At 39.4% G+C, this 12,722-nt stretch overlaps 1 protein-coding gene across 1 annotated transcript in view; it reads right to left on the reverse strand.

Moving 5' to 3' along the window:
* Window positions 1-203: 203 nt before the first annotated feature.
* The window catches only part of SiaT (Sialyltransferase), a 38,646-nt gene continuing 26,127 nt past the window's right edge, over window positions 204-12,722 (reverse strand). Inside the window, exons 5-6 of the mRNA XM_067158096.2 lie at window positions 2,094-2,347; window positions 204-430 (exon numbers count right to left, since the gene is read on the reverse strand). Coding sequence (XP_067014197.2) covers window positions 2,106-2,347 — 242 coding nt within the window. The 3' untranslated portion in view covers window positions 204-430; window positions 2,094-2,105. The remainder of the gene's footprint in view (window positions 431-2,093; window positions 2,348-12,722) is intronic.

Here is a 12,722-nt window from a genome sequence, read left to right on the forward strand (position 1 = left end):
ATAGCAAAAGATAGAACAAAGACTAAAAACACACACAAAAGATAAATACAATGACTGGCCAATGTAACTGGAAGGTCTGCCACCACGAAAAAAGGAACAAATACAAACTATACTCTAATAAATAATGTTAATGGTATTACATCCCAGTAACTACTTGTACAGTTTTGTATAGTGTGGTAATCCATAATGTGTTTGCACATCCGATCATCCTGAATGGTTTAGCACACCAAAGGAATGTGATTTAGGCTATACGGAGTGAACTTCTGTAATCAGTCCAGGAATTTATTCACTGTTCATGGTGCAAGTCAAAAATCTGCTTTGGTCATTTCGTGAACTCTGATAATTCCTATCTTCTATCGGCCAACATATGATCCTCCTATACAGGCAGATGCTTTTGTCTTCATCCAAAGGTAATGTCCCCATCCTTTTCCTGTGAACAAGATTTACTATTAGCAACTAATATTACACACACAGATTAGATACTGCGTCATACTTTCAACAATATAAACAACCTATTTTTTCTCAACCTTGAAATGGGATAATTTCTTTTTAATTCGCACCGACACAGATATGTCTTATGGCGACAGTGGGATAGGAAAGGGCTAGGAGTGGGAAGGAAGCGGTAATAGTCTTAATTAAGGTACAGTCCCAGCACTTGCCTACTGTGAAAAAGGGAAACCACAGAAAACCATCTTCAGGGTTGCCGACAGTAGGGATCTCCTGGATTCAAGCTCACAGCTGCACATCCCTAACCACACAGCCAACTCGTCTGGTATATCTGAAATGATCAGCCTATTCCCTACCTGACTTTCATTTCTCATAATTTAATTCCAACTGTCAGAATTAAAACACTTGAATGAGCAGGAATCAATACCAGGACCTTCAGGATAGAGAAAGACTCACTATTCCTACAACATGGAACTGGTTACTAAATCAAAAACCTGCACAGTGATCCATCTCTGCAAACTCCAGAACGGGATACAGACTACATATTCCTTAAAGAAAAATGTCTCTGGTAATTATTAGGTCCGCCCTGTCAATATTTATTATAAACTTGTTAGTTTACACAATTATTATTCGTACATGGTTCGAGAAATGGCCACTCTCTTCGTCAGCAAACTTGACATCATTAACCAAAATTCCCCACATTCTAAGATCCATTAACCTAATACACGAAAAACACAAATACAGTAGTTAAAAATGTTAACGCACACACTGAAAATTTCTTTATAATGCTTATCCTAAATTGCATTAATAGCTGTTAACTTCTTACAGAACTGATTATCCTCCTAGTCAATACTTCAATATTTACATCCAATTAAGGTGAAACTTTACATAGACATAGACATTTACATAGACTCACAGTGTTGCCCTCTCCTAGCCCTTTCCTACCCCATCATCGCCTTAACACCTATCTGTGTCAGTGCAACGTTAAGCCAATTGTAAAAAAAATCGTAGGCAATGTAGACGCACTGTGTATCACACATTATGGCACTACCCACAGGCAACACAGACCCAGTTGGAGGCCATAGCGGTACATGTTCCTCAGGTAGTAGTGATTATTGCTCTATGAGTGAGCACAACCAGAAATATTTATTTTATTTTCAGTACCAATCTATTTGAGCCTCTGGGGCTCAGGCGGCAGCGCGGCAGGTCTCTTACCACTGGGTTCCGTGGTTCAAATCCTGGTCACTCCATGTGAGATTTGTGCTGGATAAAGCGAAGGCGAGACAGGTTTTTCTCCGGGAACTCCGATTTTCCCTGCAATCTTTCATACCAGCAACACTCTCCAATATCGTTTCATTTCATCTGTCAGTCATTAAACATTGCCACAGAGGAGTGCGACAGGCACAATTCCTATCCTCGCCGCTAGATGGGAGCTTCATTCATTCCATTCCTGACTCAGTCAAACGACTGGAAACAAGATGAGGATTTTTTCACCAATCTATTTCCTCTCTCTATTACTTTAAGTTACCCAATCGGCAGTCTGTCTACAAAACCTGTAATTCCCTATAAAATCCCACATTTTGGCAGCACCACTGGATCTACTCTAGAGATGTAAGAGAACAGCCCACAAAAACTCAGAGACATACTTATGAGGGTATTCAGCAGTTCAGAGTGTCGTAGCCTGGAACACGGACGTAACCCTCAGAGAAGATCTTGATGTCGTCCACCACGTTGAGTGCTAGAGCCAGCAGCTTTTCGGCTGCCAAGGGATGCCACACTCCGAACGTGCACGAGAGGTCTTCGGCGACGTCCCAGTAGTGGCAGCGCTTGGTCAGCCGGACAGAGGGGACGTACTCGAACAGATCAACGTATGAGCAGTGCGGTAACAGAAGAGCCAGACCTGCAACATTCACAGTTCATTCCTCAATTGGCAACACTGGGTGAGATCAATGTTGGGAATATAAACATACTGTGATGTCGAGGGAAAGGATTTTAAGGTGGAAAGTATGGACAAAAAAGGGGCAAAAAGAGTTTTGAAAATACATACAAGAAGGTGCAAAAAAAGGTGTTGATAAAATCATTTTCATCATTTCCCGTTTCCATCTTCCCGGTCGGGTTGTGAATCAAGGACCTCCATTGCTGCCTGTCTCTCCACCACTCTTCTCCATTTTTAAGTACATCTTCTGGTTTTCCTCCCCTCTTCTCTATGCACTCCCACACTGTATCTGTCCATCTCTTTCGGGGTCTTCCTCATGGTCTCCTTCCTCTTAATTTCTCTGAAAAAAAAGTTTTTGGCACTCTCTCTTCTCCCATTCTCATCATATGCCCATACCACTTAAGCTCTGTTGTTTCTATCCTGTCTTGAAGTTTCAAGATTTCTGTCCTTTTCCTTATCTCTTCATTTCTAATTCTATTCTTTCTGGTCTTCCCCTCGATACCTCTTAGGAATTTTATCTTGCTGCCTGTATTCTACTCTCCTCTCATTTTGTTGTAGTCCACGATCCAGCTGTATAGGTTAGTATGGGTTTATAATAGGTTGAGTGTAATACTTTCTTACATTTCTTTGCAACATCTTGGTTCCAGAAAATACCCTTACACTCTGGTAGGAGCTGTTTGCTTGTTGTATATTCTTTTCCCAATTTCCTCGGGTATCTTTCCATCTTCTGTGATCACACTTCCCAAGTACTTGAAACTTTTAACCACTTCCAGAATTTTCCCATTCAGTTTTATCTTTCCTCTTCCTTCCTTCCTTCCTTCCTTCCCCTTGTCATCACTTGATGAAATCATTTTATGAAGATTTAAACCAGTTACATGAACTTTATTTATCACATTTACTCGGTTCTAATAATTAATCAACATGTTATATTGGATTACACACAATATTTCAATGTTTGTGACAATAAGTCGCTGGCACTTTGAGCTCAGTAGATACTTACATAGCGAGAAACTCCTCTCAACATCCTACAGAAACCAATAGAGCATATCTTGTCAGCACTCGTAAAGGCAGTTCAGTCGAAGTTGTAAAGGTTTCCACATCTGGATTCTTCTTCAAATTTAATTTGAATTTGTCTTTAGCAAATCTATCGGGTTTGTCCCTAACTTCTTCGCTCTCCTTTACATCCATACTACAAACCCTAAATGCCCTCATAACCATATGAAGAGATCTGTACCCTTTCTTAATAACATCATTAATGTGATTACCCTAATGAAGATCATTCCTTATACGCTGCCTGATAAAAACAAGTTAAGCACCCAGAAGGAGTGGTTGAATGTGAATAAAACTACATATGCTGAAAGACCATGTGCCCTTATTGAACAGATTACAATATGGGATGAGAGAGACAAGGCCGTTGGCAATTACAGGTGGAATGTTTGCACCAGGTCAGTAGGGTGTCACCCCCCTCCCACCAATGGCTGCAATGCATTTCGGAACGGTGTCAAACAGCCTTCAGATCCTCTCCTGAGGCAAGTTCGTCCTCAGTTGTCCCTCCAGATCCCAGAGGTTGGTGCTTGGATGGAGTCCTCTTCCAACGTCATCCCACACGTATTCAACGGTGGAGAGGTCCGGGGATCTTTGCACAATATGGGCAGGATCTGCTCTCTGCCGTCGACACCGCAAAACCCGCACATAATGGTCATCAAGGTTATGGAGAAGCGGGACTCATCATTGAACACGATGTGACACCAGTTATCCTCTGTCCATGCTTCCCGGGCAAGGCAGCACTCCAAACACAGGCGTTGGTGTTCTGGTGTCAATGGCAACTGATGCATAGGGTGGTAGGACCCCAATCCGGTGAATTCGAGTCATCAAGGCACTGTTCGGGAACTCACAGGATGTTGTAGAGTCTCCAGTACATGTTCGCGGATGGCGGATGTGAAAGTTATGGGATCCCGCAATGCTTGGTGTACCATACAACGGTCCTCCCTCGCGGTGGTGTTTCTTGGTCAACCCGAACCTGCACGACGTGACTGGGTGCCCCCATGTACCCACTGAGTCCAACATCGGGCCACTGTAACATCTGAATGGCCCACGTGCCTGGCAATTGCATGATACGACCAACCAGCCTCATGCAGTCCCACAATGCGGCCTCTGTCAAACGCTGTCAGTTGGTGGATAGGCTGTCTAACGCGTCTGCGAGGCACAGCAGGTGCTTCGTACTGTACGTAGTCCTCTCTGCATGTCTCGCTAACTGTATGTTGACTGGTAACAACTTATCAAAAATAGGACGGTGCCATCACGAACACTAATTCCCTCCATGGGAACTTAGAATTTTCCATTTGGAATTGCTAGGCGGGCAATAATTCCATTGTGGAGATTTATCTCCCGTATGCTGTTATCGGACTGTGCCTCTTATAATGGGCTTCTGATAAGTTCACCTGCATACACCCCAGCGTCAGTGGGTAGGGTCTGACACATCCCACTCTGATGAGTCTAGTGTCAGACCTAAGACAAAATGCTGGTTAATAGAGCAAACGCCTGAAAATCCTTACATCTGATCTGTTTTGTTTTGTTTTTCACACTCTGGTGGGCGTTCTACACATTACAGATCCTTGTAAATCCAATAATTTACTCGCACATCAATGGTATGCATGTATACCAAAATGGGATAATGTTGGACGATTCCTTTTTTTGTCAGGCAGTGTATTAACACCTAGGTACTTAGTGTTCCGAATGAGGTACTTTCACCCCATGAACACAGCGAGAGGACTTTTCCTCTTAGTGAAATTTTCATCCTGTTTACCATCATATCACTGTGTCCTGTCCATCCCACAACACTGTCGAGGTCTTTTTGCAGTTGCTCTGTACAGTATAACATCATGGCATCATATCATTTATATATAAGAAAATATAAAGGTCCAATAATACTGCCTTTCAGACTTCCTCTCTTAATCACTACAAGATCAGACAATGCTTCACCTGCTCTAATTCTCTGAGTTTTATTTTCTACAAATTTAACCACCCATTCAATCACCCTTTTGTCTAGTCCAATAGCTCTCACTTCCATCTCTAGTCCCCCATGATCTACCCTATCAAAAGCCTTGGGTAGGTCAATAGTGATACACTCCATTTGACCTCCAGGATCTCCATTACCCTATGAAAACAAAATACTATTGGATACAATCTAGAGCACAACAAAGAAAATAAGATCCTGAAATTAGAGACAGCCTATATAAGAAACTTTTTTTTTAAATACAGGCTGAGTGGCTCAGAAAGTAGAACACTGGCCTTTTGAACCTAACTTGGCAGGTTCGATCCTGGCTCAGTCCAGTGGTATTTGTCATTACCTCAGGTCATCCTTTATTGTGGAGCAAATGAGCTCAAGTAAGTTGTGAACCCACGACCTCCCAGAGAGAAAGGTCTTTAGAATTGTATTTAAGGAGAGCATCTCAACATCATCCAGAAATAGTGCTTCAGGTGTAGGTGTAGTGAACGAATGTGTGGCAATTTTATTTGAGTAGCAAAGCCTCAGTGGAAAAAGTGTTGTGCGCAACATGGAGAAATATTGTGACAGCATCCTGTTATCAATAATCTTGACCATAATGGCCAGTATTGTGTCCGTACTGACTTAATCACAGTAAATAGAGAGATGGATAATCCGCCCAGTCAACACTTCTTCTTCTTCTTCTTCCAGTGCTTTTTCCCACACCTGTGGGGTCGCAGGTGCGAACTGTGTAGCACAAGTGGATTTGGCGCTGTTTTACGGCCGTATGCCCTTCCTGACGCCAGCTCTATGTGGAGGGATGTAATCACTATTGCGTGTTTCTGTGGTGGTTGGTAGTGTGGTGTGTTGTCTGAATATGAAGAGGAAAGTGTTGGAACAACCACAAACACCCAGTCCCTGAGCCAGAAGAATTGATCAGACACGATTAAAATCCCCGATCCGGCTGGGAATCGAACGCGGGACCCTCTGAACCGAAGGCTTCAACGCTGACCGTTCAGCCAATGAGTCAGACCGCCTAGTCAATAATATGTAAATACATTTTTAATACATAGTATTTAATAGGTAGATTATCCATCTCCCAAATCCAAGCCTGCAGGTACATGATCCGTATCACACCCACAGGGATAAACCAGCTCTAGCAATCTGCCTGCGACTGCACCACATCCACGATCTCAAGGCTTACTCATCATTCAGGGCAGAAATCCCAAAGTGAACTGTCTTCCAGGTAATGCAGTTCAGGAGGGTCGGACGGTGACCCGAGACAGCAGACCACAGACTGTGAGTAACAAACCACGAGACTTCCTCACTTCCTCAACCTAACGAGCAACTCATTAACTGAATCAGCATACATTATTCATCACTTACTCAATGGACGTCTTGTGGGAGGAGATCAAGAGATAAGGACTCTGTGGTCTACGAGTACTAAACACAAGGCTCTTCGTGGGATCGCCCTGTCAATACTACTTCACATCAATTGAACATCTTTCGAGAAACTGACCCATTATCTTCATCAGCGATCAAAATATTAAAACATCCACACAAACAAAGACCTGCAACAAATAACAAACAATCAACACTTCATACTGTACATATAAAGTAGTAGTAGTAGTAGTAGTAGTAGTAGTAGTAGTAGTAGTAGTAGTAGTAGTAGTAGTAGTAGTAGTAGTAGTAGTAGTAGTAGTAGACGACGACCTTGCTCTATTGTCCAACAATATTCAGGAAACTCAAATCAAATCAAAATCTCTTTATTTGCAAATGAGGTGTCTACCTCGGTGGCAAATGGTACACTAAAATACATTATTGTCAAGCACTAAATATTAAATTAACAAGAGAAGAAAATTTTTCCTATAATACAATATTATACAATTTTCGCTAACAATGTTTTCTATTAAACACACAGCTCATCCTTAATAAATTTATATTGTTTACAAAATTCTAATTATATCTCCTGTACTACTTACAAATATAGTCAACTGATATACAGTATGTGGAATTGCTTCAAATGATACTATAAAACTGGTATAACATTAATATTTACATTGCATTTATTTATTTACTTTTTTTTTTTTTTTTTTTACCCATTCTGGATCCTAAGTAGCATAACGACCTGCTGCGTCTTAACCAGAGCCCCTTTTGCCACCACTTTTTAGAGTTCCTGAAGGGCCTTCACAGCTACCGTAGCGGTCCCAAACTCTACACCAAATTAAATCACTACAGGAAATAGCACAAAAAACAGATCTTACAATATCCTTTGAAAAAACTGAGATCATGTTTACACATCTTTCACTGGTAAATAAAATAACAATTGATGGGCAAGAAATAAAAATTGTTGATAAATTTAAGTATTTAGGAGAAATCATAACTTATAATCCTAATGAGAAACCAGCTTGACATAAGAGAATAAATAAAATAAACAAAGCAAATTATATTACCGAGACTACATAGAATAAAAAAACTTATCAATAGCAGAAAAATTACGGCAGTCACACAGCCAGAAATAACTTATGCTAGTGAAACCATTTTTAAAACTACTAGCATGTACCTGCGGCTTTGCCCATGTTTATTAATTCAACTGGTTTATATAATAAAATATTTTTTCCTTATAGAGCTTCCGGTTGAACTATATTAGTGTCCTTCCAAATGGAGCTAAGATATATAGTGCGTTTGCCTTTCCAACTCTTGAACAAACCACATACAGTTGACAATGGGAGAAGCAGCCTTTTCGATGATGGAGTCATACAGCTTTAAGAGATTGTCTTGTGCCTTGTTGATGTTCATAGCGAAACTGAAACAAACAGCTTACTGCAGACATCTAAACTTAAACTGTATATCTGGAGAAATTATTCGAATCCGAGGAATGAATATTACTTTGCTCGCGGCATGCCCAATCATGAGAATGGCTTCAATAATATTCGTCATCAGTTTCAGAGTCGTGTTCATTGCAGAGGGCAGGATTCTTATCCTTAAGAAGGATAATCGGTGCCACAATCGTCCGCTCTAAGATGTTCGAGGGTACTCCAGGTGACTCCAAGTCTTTCAAAAGCTCTGCCGTGTAGTCGATAGACTTGTAACTTTGTAGAACATTGGGTAATTCTTGTAAAAGTTGCTTGTTGATGACACTGACAGCTTCACTTCTTGGAGCAAGAACTGCTCTTTGACATAGCCATGCGTAATTGGTGAAATGTTGTGGCCATGAATGTTAAAAATTTCAGATCTGTGCGTATTTATTATAATCTAATCTTCTTTACTATAGCCTATAGTTTTCTCTAAATGAAATAATAAAACATGAGATTGAGTTAGTTGAAAGAAACATGGTAATTGGATAATTCTTGTGAGTGTTGCTTATTGATAACGTTGGCAGCTTCATGTCTTGGTGCAAGAATTGCTCTCAGACACAGCCATGCGTCTTAGGTGAACTCTGCCCACCTATGACAAACATTTCAGAACTTTGTTTGCCGTAGATTTGGATGGGCATCGCACACATGCACACAGACAGAGAGACAGACATCATGGACCGAAGGAAAATGGTTTCCTATTCCACGGACTTAAAATGGCATCTTGACTGATATATGTATTATTTCTTGTTTATTCTTATCGTCTATCTGTCTGTTAGGTCATCAGCCCAGAAGCTGGTTGGATCCTCAAATAGTACCACCAAAGGCTATGCAACTATAGGGAAACCACAAAAACCAATGGCAGAGCCCAAATGAGTCGTACTAGGCAAGATGAGGAGTGAGGCAGTTTGCCATTGCTTTCCTCATTGGGTCAGAAGGTGCCTCTGCAGCATGACTGATCCTATGAACAACACCTTTCATAACACTCAGACACTAGTTGTGCTTCGAATGTCATTACTCAGCACCACCCATACCCCAGCAGCTTCCATATTGTCACAGCCATGGATGAGACTGGGACTTTGGTGGAAGCTACACTTTACTCTGGCCTGTGCCAAGAGACGGATACAAAAATACTGCAACAGGCGGGATTGTCTATCTTGTGTCCTATATATTTCCTCAAAATGTATACATGTCCAACCCTTGTCCACTTTCTCTACGCAGTTTGGGTATGAAGTGAGATGAATCTTCGTAGTGAGTTTTTACAACTGGATATCTTTCATGAGTCAACCTAATCAGATGAGTTAATGAGATGAAATGAATGACATGATATATGATAGTAAGAATGAAGAGGATGACACCCAGTGCTGGCACATAGCCCACTCTTCTCGAATAGTTCAAGACTTTACATCGCCATCCGACGGACGAATCACCATCAACAGCGTCATATGCCCTCACACCATTTAAGACCAAAAACGGCTTCCTGCGCCATGGACGTAAAATGGCTCCTTGAATTGTGTTCTCTACCTATCTTATGTACATTGCCTAGCGACAGTGACTCTATGCATTTAATCTTGGTGACACCACGTTGGATTGTCATATCCCAATACATGTTTTCCGATGGTTTTTCGTTCATAACTCACTAATGAAAGCGAAAATGAAATTTCCGGCTTCAAGGTGCCTTTGGACCCCCTTTCCATCTACTTATGCTCAAAATTTCAGATCTCTGCGTACTGTAGATTTTGCTGGGCATCGCGCATAGACAGACTAACAAACACTTCCTTTATTATTATAGATTAATACAGCTGAAACAGACAAAATACTTAAGACAGAAAGAAGAATAATTAGAACATTCATAAATAAACAGTATCAAGTTAATGGACAATGGAGAATAGCATGAAATAAAACAGTTCATAAGAAAATTGAACCAGTATCGAGCAAGATTAGGAAAAAACGTACATGATTCCTTGGACATCTTATCAGAACACCTGACACCAGAATTAGCAGAAGAATAATTTAAAAATTATGGAATAACAAGGCCAAGATTAAATGGATCACGGAAATTAAGGAGGATATTAAATAATACAAATAACAATAGACGATCTCAAAAACAAAACTGAAACAGAAAAAATTAAGATACTTCAAGACACCTACATACACCAGGCTACAGACCAAGATCAATAAAGGGTCTAATGGGAGGATATTTTCAACAGAAGAAAAGAAGGCAGCGTCTCTCAGAATGAAAAAATATTGGGCTGATAGGAAATAAATTGTATAATTGACTAGAGTGGTCCAATGTAGGGATAAAATGTAAAATAAATACAAATAAAAAATAAATTATCATCATCATCATCCCAAGATGCTGTAACATCTTTCTTGAAGTTATGATACGCAACACCAACATCATAGGGGTTTTGAAGTTTTGTTATTCGATGCAAACACCAGTCAAATAGTCTTATGGGAATTCGGATGACTAAATATGTTGCAATAACATATCACAAATGCTTATGTCCTTAAAATTAATAAAATCTTGCACACATGCTATGAAATTTGAAAATAACACTTTTGCAAAATTCAATGCCTATGTTTGGCCATCTGTGCCTTGTAATGCTAAGAAACTTAATATTATTTAGGACAATCATTTGATAAAACTTAGATATGTGTAACAGGGTGACTGTGTCTTATGCTAATTAACAGCAAAAATTGTACAGTGCAGATTCAATAATCTCCCAGTGTGACATTGGTTTTTAAGCTTGCCAGGTTGTGTTAAGTTGTTCTTCATTTATGCACAGTGTGGCAGCTTTATGTGGGTCATTCCATGTACAATTTACAAGTTATGTATGACATGACAACTTTGTTACAAGCGAGCTGGATAGGCAATGATTTGTTTTGGGGCTGGCTATATCTTTCCACTTCACCATATCAGTTCCTGAATACGAAGAAGGGATCTGCATGTCAAATACAAACACAGACATCTTTTATTTGTTTTTTAAATATCAAAACTTGTTTTTAGATATCAAAATTTGAATGCTTGAGCAACAGTTTCAGACAACAGCATTCAACATAGCTCAAAAACTGGAATGCTGTATTTAGTTAATCGTACTCTAATTGTAGGGTTTTAATACTGAACCATTTTTCTCAAGAAACAAAATGGAGATATGTGTTGTAAAACAACAAGAAATAGAGCTGTTGAGATTTTAATATGTTTTTATAGATATTTTAATGAGTCAGATTTATTTTTTAAGGTTTTATGTGTTATAGACTGAAGTATCTATCTCCGTAGGGATTTTGATGTGCTACCATCACTCAAGAAGAGAATAAATCTATTTCTCAAAACATGTATGATGGTATTACAAATTAAATTAGTAGTAAGCAGTATATTCTAATTGTATAATGAATTGTATTGATAGGCAGACAATTATTAGCCCTGTTTCTCACAGGTTATGAATATTAATAGTAATACAGATCTAATGGTCCAGTTTATTTATACTTTGTGATTTTTATGTTTGCTTTTTATATTTTCACGTATGTCTTATGCTGTATTTAAATAGAGTACCTACTATGTTTGATTTTAATACATAGTCTGTAGAGTTATTATAGGACTAATTATAAAATAAAGCTTTATAGAGTCTCTGTGTGAATTCAGTTGTATATAAATGATACTCTCTAATACCTGGACCACCCAGTGCCATATTCATTCAGATATCAGAGGTTTTGCTGTATTTATTTGTGCCATTTTCTTCTGGGCCTTTTTTTTTTTTTTTTAAAGAAATATATATATAGAATTGATGACAGGGAACAGAATCTATGGCCCTTCGAGTAACACCACAACTTAGCAGCTCCCTTTAGAAGAACCTACATTCTCTAGTGGACATCATAGCCATCGGTAAAAAAGAAAATAAAGCAATGGTGTTAGATCTTACCATTCGCTTTAAAAGGAACCAGCAAAAAACAAGCAATTTATATGCCATGTCTGCCATATCTAGTATAACATTTCTCTTGGTGAATGGGTTGTCACAGGCCTCCTGTTTGGATCCGGCAGTACCCGGTCAAAGAACATAGCCACTACTTTCCTAAATTTGAAAAGTCTGTTTTATGACTTAGAAAGATTTTTATTACAGATCGTAAGAGATTCTTTGCAAATTATACAGACTCATTTATACCTGAAATAATCTCTGGCTAACAATGAATTTTCCAGCAAAAATTATTAAATATAATTATACAGACTACTAATTTTGTTTACTGTAAGTTATATATTCAGACCTTTATGGTCAACCTCACTGGAGGATGGATTCTAATAAATTTTACTACTATACAAATTTTAACACATTCAATTATATTTTTTTTGCTATTGGCTTTAAGTCGCATCGACACAGACAGATCTTATGGCGACGATGGGACAGGAAAGGGCTAGGACTGGGAAGGAAGCGGCTGTGGCCTTAATTAAGGTACAGCCCCCACATTTGCCTGGTGTGAAAATGGAAAACCACGGAAAACCATC

This window comes from Anabrus simplex, chromosome 14 (genome assembly GCF_040414725.1).
Source record: "Anabrus simplex isolate iqAnaSimp1 chromosome 14, ASM4041472v1, whole genome shotgun sequence".
NCBI classification, from domain to species: Eukaryota; Metazoa; Arthropoda; class Insecta; order Orthoptera; family Tettigoniidae; genus Anabrus; species Anabrus simplex.